This window comes from Lepisma saccharinum, chromosome 10 (assembly GCF_977018435.1).
Source record: "Lepisma saccharinum chromosome 10, izLepSacc3.1, whole genome shotgun sequence".
Taxonomy (NCBI): Eukaryota; Metazoa; Arthropoda; class Insecta; order Zygentoma; family Lepismatidae; genus Lepisma; species Lepisma saccharinum.
This window is the reverse complement of record NC_139238.1, coordinates 33241966-33256812: the sequence shown is the minus strand read 5'-3', so window position 1 is coordinate 33256812 and position 14847 is coordinate 33241966. Positions and strand designations below refer to the sequence as shown.

Here is a 14847-nt window from a genome sequence, read left to right as displayed (position 1 = left end):
ATGGGTGTCCTTGTAAGTGTCCTTTCTTTAATTTAATCACATCATCACTAAATTCGCATCGTCGCTATTAGCCAGAAATTACAGAAAAGCGACTGAAAATAATAAAATTAAAAAACTTACATACTATCCTGCAGCTGCCAGGATCTCTCCACTTTTGAATAGAAATCCGGTATTGAAGATTTAGTACAACGTGTCTGGTTGTCCGTTTTTGGATGTAGTTGCATAGCTACTATAACGAGCTTCAACATTGAACAATAACTGATACATGTTAAACATTGTTGTGCTGTTTTGTGTTAGGTCACGTTCACTTACAAAATGTAAAAAGTTTCGAACTTAGAGAAAGTAAATATTGAAACTAAACGTGAAGCTAATAAATCACTGGACTTAGCTAATTTTTTTTTTTTTTAATATAGCCAATTTGACATCGTTGCTCTTCACCTGTATCAGTTCATTTTGAATTTCAAAACGTGGATAATTATTGTGAATCTCATTTTATTGTGTACGTCTGAAATGTTTTTGTGATAATTGGTCATATTTCGAAAGAAATTTCACCAAATACGTGAAATTTTCTGAATTTTTTGTTCTTTCTGCTGTGTATAACGTTTCTCGATGTTCTCGAACCGCTAAGTTATGAGAAGTCAAAAATTGTGTTTATGCTTATCAGCCTTTGTAAGAGAACGTTTCTTTGTTGTTGTTTGGCTTCCTGGATATTCTAAAATCAGACCATCTGGTTTATTTAAAATCCTAAATAGTTGACGTATTCATTCAAATTGTAATGTTTCACTATAATTTATAACATGTTCAAAACATAATGTAGTTTTATCACCTACAAAAATTAGCCCTTTCCATCTATGGTTTTCTTCTCACCTCTATTTATTACATTTTTTAACAAAAATAATGAGCCCATGCGACGCGAGACCCCTTCGCCCCCCCCCCCCTTTGCTACGCCTCTGTTGTTATCATAATTCATCCCATTGTCACGGTAAACTGAAGGTCAGATATGAGGAGTAAAAAGAATAAAGAAAAAAAATGCATTCTCTGCAGTGGCCTCAGGTCCCATTTTGTTTTAAGGCACCTTGTAGACTCGTTCTCATTCAAATTGAAACTGTAGGTCCAGTTCCGATTAGCCTATCATGAGCATACAGTTGACTTCTAGAGCCTGTTAATGTGGTGATAAAAATACAGAACGAATGAGTCTTGAATATTATTAGGCATAATAATATATCCAAAACATCGCAGTTGGGAGGGACGATCGCCCCTTTCACCCTCCCGTGGATCCGCACCTGGCAATAGCCTTGATGGAAGTTCGCTCGGAGAAAGGAAAACCTTGTTCCATCTCACTGTTTTATTGTACTGATGGGTACTAAACGAGGTCGTATAGCCTGTCCCATCTAAAATCACTCTATTAGAAGAATTCCAGCTTCTGTGGCACAAAAGTTGTCTGTTCTCCCTCCCCCCTCTATTTTCCTTCTCTTTGGTTCAGACTAATTTCCATATAAGCATGATTTCGTACACCAGATTCAAAACAACTACACATAATTTATTCTGCGACCACAAAGGTGTAACACAACTAGGCTAAGGAATAAAATGCGCGAATCTTAATAATAAGTAATTTGCCGGAGAACGAAGTGAGATAGTCCCATTACATAGGAATAAATCGGCCGTATTTTTTAATAACGGTAATGGGGCATTCCACGAAAAGTGGTCCTCCTCCATGTAAATAACAATATGAATTAATATGGAAAATATTATTGTTTTTAATTGTATTAAGGTTTAGATGCTTGCGAATGCATATAATTTTCACATTTCACCAACAAAAAGTTTCTAGCCTGTGCAGCCTATATGCTTCACAGACAAATGAAGTCAATATTGCCTACATTTTTGAAATGTTACATGTAACGCACTTTTGTTAAGAACATGCATTCAGCCTATGCCATCAGACTCAAGTTTATTTAATTTGTTTAAAACACCACAAAGTACTTCATAATTCTATGAAATCAGTTCATTACGAATATGTTGATCCAATCTCGTGTCTAGAACCTTAAATTTTGTCACACACGTAACGCTGGAATGCCCCTAATAAGATTTCTCTACACTAAATTTCTAAGTGAGAGTATTAGGAAGGACAACTGCCCCCCCCCCTCCACCGTGCGCATGCCAATGGTAATAAGTAGATGTTTAACTTACCCAAAATGCAATAGCCTACCATTTAATTTATCCCAAAATGTAATAACCAGCCATTTGACTTTGGGCTGATTTCTCAATGTCCTGTTAATCTTTCTGTTAACTAACTGCCAGTTGGAGATAATAGCCAGTCTTAACCACCACCGGGGTTTTCAATGTGAAAGTAACTGCCAGTTAACTAATCCATACTTCGTTCTCCAAGACACTGAAGCACGGAAATTGCAGGATATCGATCTCCGCGCCATCTGTTAGTATAGTTTCAAACTGTATCGATTGGCGCGCAGCCTGGTGTTTAAATGTAGAACTACAAGCCCTTATGGACTAGCAAGCACGTTTCTGCAGTGGAAACAAATGAAATAATGGCTATCTATTCATTCTGTTTGATTATGAAATAAATTTAAGGAAAGCGATCACTACAAATTTGGTTTTCTTTCAATAATGGCTATTGGATATCTCAAATGCTGTTGCGGAGCACAAGCATACATACTTTCTTGCAGAAGAAGCGCGAGGAATTCGAAACATATACAGTATATTTTCTGTCTGTTGATATAAACACTTTTAATATGTACAAATTTTACATGTCTTTTGACTGCAAGCTTTGTACCATCTCTGTGCAATGTTTATGTTGCTCGAGAAGATAACAAAATAGTGAGAACGCTTTGTAGGTAAATTTCTAAAAAATATGAAAGTATATAAAGAATAAAAATAATTTTAAAATTTACTGAGATTTTTCTAAAGTACGACCATTCAACAATAAAGCCTGAAGTGATGGGAACACACACAATACATAATTTGACAAAAAAAAGGGCCAGGACTCGAACTCGTATCATAAAATGCAATTAGCTCCACAAGCTTGCTGCTTAATTCCTCCTGTTTGCTTGGACATTGGTTGAGCTCTGCCAAACAAAATAGATTTTCTTATATACTAATTTAACTTTTTAGTGAATCGCATCTTGTTTAATCTGACGGTGAAGTTGTCGAGTATGGAACCGATATCTGCATGAGACAGCCATGTTGCTTCGTAACTTCCAGTTAGGCTGGTAACTGCAAGAAAGTAGTAAAGGTAATCGCCACCAAAGTTCCAGTTTCGAGCTAAATGTACATTAGAAAACCGAAATTTTCAAAAACTTCCAGCTACGTGCTAACAAGAATCTTAACCGTACATTGGAAAACCGAAATTTTCAGAAACTTCCAGCTACGTGCTAACAAGAATCTTAACCGTACATTGGAAAAACCGAAATTTTCAGAAACTTCCAGCTACGTGCTAACAAGAATCTTAACCGTACATTGAAAAACCGAAATTTTCACAAACTTCCAGCTACGAGCTAACAGTAATCTTAACCGTACATTGGAAAACCGAAATTTTCACAAACTTCCAGCTACGTGCTAACAGTAATCTTAACCGTACATTGAAAAACCGAAATTTTCAGAAACTTCCAGCTACGTGCTAACAAAAATCTTAACCGTACATTGGAAAAACTGAAATTTTCAGAAACTTCCAGCTACGTGCTAACAAGAATCTTAACCGTACATTGAAAAACCGAAATTTTCACAAACTTCCAGCTACGTGCTAACAAGAATCTTAACCGTACATTGGAAAAATCGAAATTTTCACAAACTTCCAGCTACGTGCTAACAAGAATCTTAACCGTACATTGAAAAACCGAAATTTTCACAAACTTCCAGCTAAGAGCTAAAAATAACCTTAACCGTACATTGAAAAACCGAAATTTTCAGAAACTTCCAGTTACGTGCTTACACGAATATTAACCGTACATTGGAAAAACCGAAATTTTCACAAACTTCCACCTACGAGCTAAAAATAATCTTAACCGTACATTGAAAAACCGAAATTTTCAGAAACTTCCAGCTACGTGCTAACAAGAATCTTAACCGTACATTGAAAAACCGAAATTTTCAGAAACTTCCAGCTACGTGCTAACAAGAATCTTAACCGTACATTGAAAAACCGAAATTTTCAGAAACTTCCAGCTACGTGCTTACACGAATATTAACCGTACATTGGAAAAACCGAAATTTTCACAAACTTCCAGCTACGAGCTAAAAATAATCTTAACCGTACATTGAAAAACCGAAATTTTCAGAAACTTCCAGCTACGTGCTAACAAGAATCTTAACCGTACATTGGAAAACCGAAATTTTCAGAAACTTCCAGCTACGTGCTAACAAAAATCTTAACCGTACATTGGAAAAACCGAAATTTTCAGAAACTTCCAGCTACGTGCTAACAAAAATCTTAACCGTACATTGGAAAAACCGAAATTTTCACAAACTTCCAGCTACGTGCTAACAAGAATTTTAACCGTACATTGAAAAACCGAAATTTTCACAAACTTTCAGCTACGAGCTAAAAATAATCTTAACCGTACATCGAAAAACCGAAATTTTCAGAAACTTCCAGGTACGTGCTAACAAGAATCTTAACCGTACATTGGAAAAACCGAAATTTTCAGAAACTTCCAGCTACGTGCTAACAAAAATCTTAACCGTACATTGGAAAAACCGAAATTTTCACAAACTTCCAGCTACGTGCTAACAAGAATCTTAACCGTACATTGAAAAACCGAAATTTTCACAAACTTCCAGCTACGAGCTAAAATAATCTTAACCGTACATTGAAAAACCGAAATTTTCAGAAACTTCCAGCTACGAGCTAAAAATAATCTTAACCGTACATTGAAAAACCGAAATTTTCAGAAACTTCCAGCTACGTGCTAACAAGAATCTTAACCGTACATTGAAAAACCGAAATTTTCAGAAACTTCCAGCTACGTGCTAACAAGAATCTTAACCGTATATTGGAAAAACCGGCCCTAAGAATTGCTCCAAAGAGTAGAGTTAGTGTATATGCCATGGCACACCCTAGAAAGTTCTAGCTAGTTCTGTTCTTTCGACAGCAAGCTAATCAAATCTGCAGATGTTAAGGGAAGTCTTATATATTTTTCGATCTTGAGTCAAAATATAGAAGCACTTAGACCTTCCAGCAATTTCTTTTTTTCCTTTGCAGGCTCTGTTTGTACCTCGATCGCCTCTTTCTTGCAGAGGAATTCCCAAAACACACAAATCAATCTTAGCTAATGGAGTTATTGCAGTTTCTCTGATTCCCTGTCTTCTTTCCGCAGTGTTGCCAAGTTTCGTCGCCATAGAGATGATCAACGACATCGCCAAAGAGGAAGAAAAAGGATCCTTCGTGCCGAATCAGTTCCACAAGATCTACATCCACCGCTACGAGAACGTCAGCATCCTCTTCGCCGATATCAAAGGGTTCACAGGTAAGATCGCAAGGCAGAATGAGTATTAATGTGCCTTGATCTTCTTTACCAGGCTTAATTCATCTCCTTTCCATGCTTCCAGCTTTTCCTCCTCTCTGAGCACGCTTCGATAATTGAAAATTTGATGGGAATGGCACGCTATGAGGGACAATGCTTGATTAAAGGCTCTGTAAGAATAATCCTCTTTTTTAAAATCTTTTTCATGAGTTTTAAATTATGAAGTAAGCCGGTGTGACGTAGAGGAATCTTTGTGTAACTCCAGTTCCTTATAATGTATAATATCCGGACGACACAGGGGCGTTGTCAGGATGAGCGAGGGGCACTCAAGCCCACCGTGAAATATATTTAATTCCCCCGTGCCTTCTTGCTCGCCCAAACAGTCGATATAAGATATTATCAGATTCATTTAATGTAGAACAAGATACAAAGAAAACGAGAGAAAGAGAAAATGAATGATAGTTAGAGAAAGAAAGACAAGCGGGGAAAAGGAAGTACAAAGTCAGCGGAAGCAGAATGTGAGAGAAAGAAACAAAGCAAGCGAAAGCGAGAAAATGAAATAGTAGGTGAGCGACTTGTGCCACTTTTGGCTAATTTGCGAAGATGGGGATGAGTGATGATATGATGAAATTGATGAACGGACACTCGCAAACATCCAGGCCCAGACGAGGATTCGAATCCGCGACCCTGGCGTCGTAGCGCGATGTGCTAACCACTCCTCCACGAGGGCCGGCGAGAAAGAGAAACCGAGAGAAATATATGGTGGATGAAAGCGAAAGAAAAAATGAATAGTGAGCGAAAGAGAGAGAAAGAAGTACAAAGTGATTGACAGCTACAGAGAAATAGAAAGTGAGTGAAAGCGAGAGAAATAAATAATAAGGAAGAAAGAAGTAGAACGAGAGGAAAATAGAACGTGAGGGAAGCGACAAAGAAATAGGAAGCGAGTGAAAGCGAGAGAAAGAGTGAGTGATATCGACAGAGAAGTAGAAAGTAAGATAAAGCGAGAGAAAGAAATGGAAAGTAAGATAAAGCGAGAGAAAGAAATGGAAAGTAAGATAAAGCGAGAGAAAGAAATGGAAAGTAAGATAATGCGCGAGAAAGAAATGGAAAGTAAGATAAAGCGAGAAAAAGAAATAGAAAGTAATATAAAGCAAGATAAAGAAATAGAAAGCTAAAGCGAGAGAAAAAAATGGAAAGTAAGATAAAGCGAGAGAAAGAAATGGAAAGTAAGATAAAGCGAGAGAAAGAAATGGAAAGTAAGATGAAGCGAGAGAAAGAAATGGAAAGTAAGATGAAGCAAGAGAAAGAAATAGAAATAAGATAAAGCGAGAGAAAGAAATAGAAATAAGATAAAGCGAGAGAAAGAAATAGAAAGTAAGATAAAGCGAGAGAAAGAAATGGAAAGTAAGATAAAGCGAGAGAAAGAAATGGAAAGTAAGATAAAGCGAGAGAAAGAAATGGAAAGTAAGATAAAGCGAGAGAAAGAAATGGAAAGTAAGATAAAGCGAGAGAAAGAAATAGAAAGTAAGATAAAGCAAGAGAAAGAAATGGAAAGTAAGATAAAGCGAGAGAAAGAAATGGAAAGTAAGATAAAGCGAGAGAAAGAAATAGAAAGTAAGATAAAGCGAGAGAAAGAAATGGAAAGTAAGAAAAAAGCGAGAGAAAGAAACGGAAAGTGAGGAAACTCGAAAGAAATTGATAAACAGAGAAAAAGAGAACGGCGGAGGATGAAATAAAGAGTGAAATGGAAACAATTTCTCATTTTGAAATATTATACGAGCTCACATGCTATCTCTACATCCTGGTAAAAATTCATGATGATGTTCCGCAAATTTATCTTGATTTGGTTTGGTTTGATTTGATGTTTTAAGTCCACTTTGTGCACAGTAAGGCTAAAAATATATCTTGAATATGTGTCACAAAAAGGTTTCTCACTCGGAGCGGGCAGGCTTGTGCCTCGTGCTACTTCTAGATGCAGCCATTCGTTCTGAAAAGTGGTTTTGTGGAGCACCATAGAACAGAAAGTTTTTCATTCTCTTGCATTTTTTTAAAAAAAAATGTCAGTGATTGGCCACCCCTTCCCAACATCTCTAAACTCTTCTACGCGACTTGGATAATAAACCTTTTCCTGCTCCCACAAAAATAGGCAATAATTAGGCTGGAAAGTTCATACGAACTAACCGATCACTGATTCAGTTCTCCACAGTCTTATCACTCAGTTTTTTTCTGTTGTGATTTACCACACATTCACTAAACTTTAAAAAAAGAAACTGTGCCGCAATACTCCTTCGAGAACAGAAGTCTACCTTGAGAGACGTGGCCAAAGCATCAAGTCCCATCGCCGCTGTTTTCTGGCTTTCGAGCCCGCTGCTACTACTTTCCAAATCGCTCCCTAGTTGTTCTCACGATACTGGATGAACGCCGAAATTTGCGAAGGGAGATCGAACCCAAGAACACTCGAGATTTAATCTTGCATCTCTAGTTTTCAAATCCACGATTCGAACCTAAGACCTTTGGCGCTACCCTAACCACTTCACCACCGAGGATGTGTATTGTATTTCTGCATAGGAGATCTACACTCCCACAAGAACTTTCAAAAATTTCACAGAGGTGTCAAAATTTACTGTTAAATTTTCTGTGGCGTTAAATTATATGAGCCTGCGGGGCTCGAGCCCACCCAATAATTTACCTGTTGTTATATTTAATTTTAGAAAAAGCTCCCGTACACTAATATAATTCTCACAAATTAATTACTGACTGAGTGTTATGAAAATATTTTATAATAATTTGTTACATCTTTTTGCACTATCCGTGGTCACATCGATGTTAGGAGGGTAACGAAGGATAAGGGCTTAAAAACAGCATGAGGGCTGATAGGCACTATAACCTCTCAAAATAGACAGACAGAAAGCACAGTGAAATACTAAATTAGCACTAAAGTTGTTAAATATCGACAAGAGTTTCCGTTGTTTCCCCGGATCAAGCACTCGGAAAGCAGCCATCTTCGAAATAGGCAATCGGAAAGCAGCCATCTTCGAAATAGGCACTTACGAGTAAAATAGGCAAAAACAGCCACTACAAAATTCATGTATTTCTCTCGGAAATGGGATAAAACTGTTTATAAACGTAAAAGCCTAGAAACAAAAATAATTTATGGGTAAATCCTCAACCAACTTATGTATTGTTGAATAAAATTACAAAATAGATCTCAGAGTTCAGCCTACCCAGTGTTCTTTAAAAGATGGCACCACTGCACACCTTCGTAGAAGCTTCACACCACCATTGAAAACTGAAATAAACCTTAACCTCCTTCACCCAAGGTTGTACATAGTCTTCGGTTTCAGAAAAAAGAAGAAAGAGGTCGAAATTACATTAGCATCGCCATCAACATGTTTTTTTGTGGGTTCCACACTCCATAAATACATTAAGAGAAACGGTAATTGCTCAGGAGAATGCATTATGGGTAAAAATGGAAGAGTTCAAAGAAAGGAAGTGCTTCATAGGTTTCTTAATAATCGAATTACTCGCGAACGCAATTCTGTTATGGCTGTGAATGAGGGAAAGGTGTCCTTGTTAAAAAGAGCTCTTCCACTCTGTAGTTTCCCTGTGGGGGACGTGGAGGGAGATTTTCCACGCCGTGGCTAAACCAACACCTTCTTACATACAAGGCCTGCTCAGACTCTTTTTGTATACACGCTACGTCATCAGTGGTAGGTCATTCATGGCAACAAGATAATAGAATTACAGTCGTCAGTGCGTGTTAAGGAGAGGAGGTACAGTTAGTGTATCAAGAGTATGAATTTCTCTCCATATTGCAAGTGGAAGCTTTTTTTTATATTTATTATTAAGCTGGACACGATATTTGAAAAATATGAAGAATAGGAATTTTCTGAATCCCATGTATTCCTTATGGGCAATCAACTTCAACATCAAGTTACGGCTAATCAAATGAGAGTTTCGACTTTTCTGCTTGGTTAATCACTTCTTCAAACTGCCCTCTTCCCGTTGATATCATTTTCTATTCCATCGGAAATTTGATATTCCCAAGATAACAAATCAAATAATACTCCCATATGCCCAATGCATTTCTCCTTGCCGCCTGGCAGTGTTGCCAAACCTGGTGCGCATGAAAGAGTCACCTTAAATAGAGTTAAAACTGACTTTCAAGGAGCTAGATTTACGAAGTGCTTCCTAGAGTAATGTTAGTTGTCAAAGGGGTGGGGCGCTGCTATTACCGTTAACTCTAAATTGATGACAATTTATTCTTAGTTTTCACCATCTAGATCCGGTGGCATAACCCATCTCATGGTCGTATGAAATCGAAAATAAAGGATTCCCTGATAACAATATTATGTTAATTTCACGTCAACACGGCGTTATAAAAAAGTACCTGGGGATATAAGAGGGGATGGGGGACGCAGCCAATATAACAATATCACGTCACGTGCAAAATGTATAATCATGGCAAAAGTTGGTCTATGTGGGCCGGAACCAGTGATGGTATCATGGTGAGGCACGGGGGCGGGCGCCCCAGTTCACAGCCAAACGAGTGCACGAAAGAGAGAGACCTGGCTCCAAGAGTGCTAAGTTTGCAACACTGACTTGGAGGGAAAAGCCGGGCGAAAACTGTCCCGCATGCCCTTAAATAGGCAGAAAACTGACTTAGTGTGATCCCAGTGTTTTGTTAGCATGTGGGGAAAGTGCAACAACAAGCATTTTTAAAAATAATGGTGGATATCGTGTTGTAATAAGTAACCTACCACAGATGACGTTACATGTAAATATAGTCTCTGCCCATGTGTTGTATAAGAAGGTGCTGGCACAACTAGGTGCTGAGCTGTTTCAGGCAATGAGGCTCTATCTGATGAAAAACGGCAATGTTGAATGCGTGCAAAGTATAGCTTTCAGGAATCATACAGAGCTAAAAGTTTCGTATGTTCTGTGCAAAGAGTATAGGCTCGTGCCTTGGGAAACCTGATGGTAAGAGACCTATAGGAAGACGAAGATGGAGGGATAACGTTCAGATGGACGTAAATGAAATCGGTATGGTTGGATTGATCTTGTTCAGGATAGGGACATATGGAAGGCTTGTGTTGCTGCAGCCATAAACCTTCGGGTTTAAGAAGGCTAGATTTTGTGATTTGATTTGCTTCATTTTACTTCGCTTTTTGTGCTACTTTTGGCTAATTTGCGAAGATGGGGATAAGTGATGATATGATGAAATTGATGAATGGACACTCACAAATATCCATACACTGGCCAGGATTCGAACCCGGGGCCCCTGGCGTCGTATCAAGAAGGCTAGAGAGTTAGTTAGGCTCGTGCCTATCTTTACGACCAGGACTACAAATAATTCTGACTCTAAGGACGTTCCATTCAAGAATGGTTTGCTTACGTTGTTATTGGTACTTGCAGTGTTGTTGTTACTACTGCTGATGTTGTTGTTTCGTTTAGATCTGAATTTTGCACTCAGTCGGGGCGAATGTCTACAATTTATATTCAGTTGAGTGGTTAAGTTGAGGTAGTCTTATTCGGGGGGTCTCGGATTCAAATCCTTTGCCCAGCCATACTGGCAAGTGTTTCTGTGGTCTTTCCTTCGATCACCCCTATTAAATACTGGGATGAAGATTACTGAAGCTCGAATGACTTTTCCTTTTATAGTCAGTTCACTTTGCTTTCTGGTAGCAGTTAACCTAATTGTACAAGTAATCGATGTTAGACGAGTCAAAAAGCTATCAACACCACATAGCAAATTACAAAAAAAAAATCATAATTTTGTACTTCGGCAATCAGTTACATCTTGAGGAAACTCGCACTGAAACCAATTATTTCTTTTGGGGAACTCATGCTGGAACCAATTAGCTCTTTGGGGAAATAGGACTGGAACCAGTTAGCTCTTTGGGGAATAGGACTGGAACCAGTTAGCTCTTTGGGAAATAGGATTGGGACCAGTTAGCACTTTGAGGAAATAGGACAGGAACCAGTTAGCTCTTTGGGGAATATGACTGGAACCAGTTAGCTCTTTGGGGAATATGACTGGAACCAGTTAGCTCTTTGGGGAATATGACTGGAACCAGTTAGCTCTTTGGGGAAATAGGACTGGAACCAGTTAGCTCTCTGGGGAAATTGGACTCTAACCAGTTAGCTCTTTGGGAAATAGGACTGGAACCAGTTAGATCTTTGGGAAATAGGACTGGACCAGTTAGCTCTTTGGGAAATAGGACTGGAACCAGTTAGCTCTTTGGGAAATAGGACTGGAACCAGTTAGCTCTCTGGGGAAATAGGACTGGAACCAGTTAGATCTTTGGGAAATAGGATTGGAACCAGTTAGCTCTTTGGGAAATAGGGCTGGAACCAGTTAGCTCTTTGGGGAAATAGGGCTGGACCAGTTAATTCTTTGGGGAAATCACACTTGAGGAACTCCCACTGGAAGAAGTAAGCTCATTTTACAAACTCGCACTGCAATATTACCTTTTTAACAAACTCTGATTTGAGACGCTTAGTTCATTTGCGGAAGCAGGGCTTGAACCGGTTAGCTATTTGGGGAACTCGGACTTGAAACGGTTAACTGTTTCAAGAACTCGGACTTGAAGAGGTTAGGTGCTTCAGCAACTCGAACTTGAACAGCTTAGCTATTTGGGGAACTCGGAATTGACCAGTTTGGATATTTGGGGAACTAGGTCTGGAACTGGTTTTCTCTTGGGAGATGTTATAGCGGAACCGGTTATAGCTTTGGGAAACTCGAACTGGAACCGGTTATATCTTTGGGAAACTTGAACTGGAACCGGTTATATCTTTGGGAAACTTGAACTGGAACCGGTTATATCTTTGGGAAACTTGAACCGGTTATATCTTTGGGAAACTTGAACTGGAACCGGTTATATCTTTGGGAAACTTGAACCGGTTATATCTTTGGGAAACTTGAACTGGAACCGGTTATATCTTTGGGAAACTTGAACCGGTTATATCTTTGGGAAACTTGAACTGGAACCGGTTATATCTTTGGGAAACTTGAACTGGAACCGGTTATATCTTTGGGAAACTTGAACTGGAACCGGTTACCTCTTTAGGGAACTTGATTGATTTAGTGCCCGAGCCTGTGGCCCAGTGGTTAGCACATCGCGCTGCGACGCCAAGGGTCCCGGGTTCGAATCCCGGTCGGGCTTGGTTGTTTGTGAATGTCCATTCATCAATTTCATCATTTCATCACTCATCCCCATCTTCGCAAATTAGCCAAGAGGCACAAAACGCGAAGTAAAATAAGAAAATAAAATAAAAAAATAAAATTGATTTAGTTTATTTTACTTCGCGTTTTGTGCCTCTTGGCTAATTTGCGAAGATGGGGATTAGTGATGAAATGATGAAATTGATGAATGGACATTCACAAACAACCAAGCCCGAGCGGGATTCGAACTCGGGACCCCTGGCGTCGCAGCACGATGTGCTAACCACTGGGCCACAGGGTTTGGCTTTAGGGAACTTGAATTGAAAGCAATAACCTCCTTACGGAACTTGAACTAGAACCTGAACAATGTCTAATTTCTAACAACGATTTCGATTTTACACCAGCTCCGTGTTTTGCTTCAACATTCACGAAGCGCAAACACTCGCCTATGCTGGTGTTAGGTTTACCCACTCGCGAGTATTGAAAACTTGTAACTGGCACCTGTTGTAAATGGGTTCCGGTGAACCGTGAAGGTAAATAATGGGCAAATGTTTATTGGAACAGCACGTATACGCTCGCTGAGTCATTTCATAGAAATGGACCACAAGGTTCACCGATGCGTGTCGCTGTCAAGTCTTGTACCGATTGAAAGGCCGCAGGAGGTTCACATCAACAGATGTAATATACCAAAGGCTTCATACTGCACGTTCCACAACAGTGCGCCTGGCATTATGTATGATAATGAACGATCTCTCGCTACAGGAACTGTCTATAGTCGGCTCAATTCCCTTAACAATGTCATTCACTGCGAAAAACTCGAAGCACACACTTGGTAATGTTGACTTACAAAGGATGACCCGATAGGGTTCACAAAGGAATTGAATTGCGAAACAACACGATCAAATGTATGCAAAATAGTCAATCAACACTGGTAGATGACGCCACATGGAAGTCATTGATATTATGAAGAACAGTCATCATATTCTTTTTAAGTCTTAAGCAATTCATTTCCCACATATGCGTTAATTTAATTTTGAATTATGCTTAGAAAAACCTTAATTGAAAAATGTCCTCTGCTCATTAACAAAGTCCACCGTATTGAAATGCATTAGTTTTGCAATAGAAATTTTTGCTCAAATTCAAGATCTCGCCAACTAAACATGAAAATATTCAGTACAATGCGTGCCCATTTGAGCAATTTTTGTCGTAATTAAGAAGCGAAAATTGCCGCTTAGCATTGGCTAATTCACGATTTCCCCACCAAATGGTTCATGATTCTAAGCTTGAGTCCTGGTTTGGGCATAGTTGATTGTGTGGCCGATATCCGTGGCGGAGCGGTAAGCACCTCGAGCTACGAACGCAGGGGTTCGAATCCCAGCCTGCGCATTGGTGATCTTTGTGAGTGTGTCCCTTCATGAATATCGTTGTCACTCACCTCATCGTCGCGATTAACTAAAAGTGACAGGAAAGCCAAGCTAAATAACTAAAATCAAATCAAGTGTATAAATGTTCATATTTTCGTGCCCCTTATCTAATCGTTCTTTTTCATCGCTGCATTTAACATAAAGAAGAAAAAAGTGGCGTAAAGTAAACAAGAAAGGAAAATCTGTTACTCGTCCACCGATTTCACTCAAATGCAATACTATACTGTCTCTGGAATCTACGGAGGAAGGCCACGCATAACGAGGGCCTCCCCGATGGCGCAGTGGTAGCGTCATCGCCTTGTAATCAAGGCGTCCCGGGTTCGTTACCCGGTTGAGGCACATAGTGGTTCGGATCCCACTTTAAACTGTAGGTCCAGTCCCGATTAGCCTTACTGTGCATAAAGTGGACTTAAAACACCAAATCAAACCAATCAAATCAAGCCACGCATAACGGTAGAGAAGGGTAGAAAGCGAGTGCGCAGAACAAAGCAGTGCGCGCTGCTGCAAACGGCTGGAAGCTGCAGCCGAATCTTTTCCCTACATGCACTCTCTTCTCCTCTCGCGCGCTCATCGGTCGAGCCCTCTCGAGTCCTACTTGCGCAGAGGACATGTTTTCGTTCGCTTCCTCCAGAGATTTCCAATACAGTGTAGATCAAATCGTCGAAGTCTGTAATCCCTAATCGTAGCCCAAGTTATACTCAGTAAGTTTACATTTAGCTAAGAAGATGTAGTGTTAGATTTGTAAAGGTCATGTGCTACTAGGACATATTCGTGTTCTGCAGCT

At 39.3% G+C, this 14847-nt stretch overlaps 1 protein-coding gene across 3 annotated transcripts in view; it reads left to right on the top strand.

The window, feature by feature from the left end:
* Positions 1–14847, top strand: part of Ac78C (adenylyl cyclase 78C) — a 464534-nt gene that overhangs the window by 385705 nt on the left and 63982 nt on the right. For all 3 annotated transcript variants that reach the window (XM_083129709.1, XM_083129708.1, XM_083129710.1), the window contains exon 7: positions 5328–5477. In XM_083129709.1, the coding sequence (XP_082985835.1) occupies positions 5328–5477 (150 nt within the window). The remainder of the gene's footprint in view (positions 1–5327; positions 5478–14847) is intronic.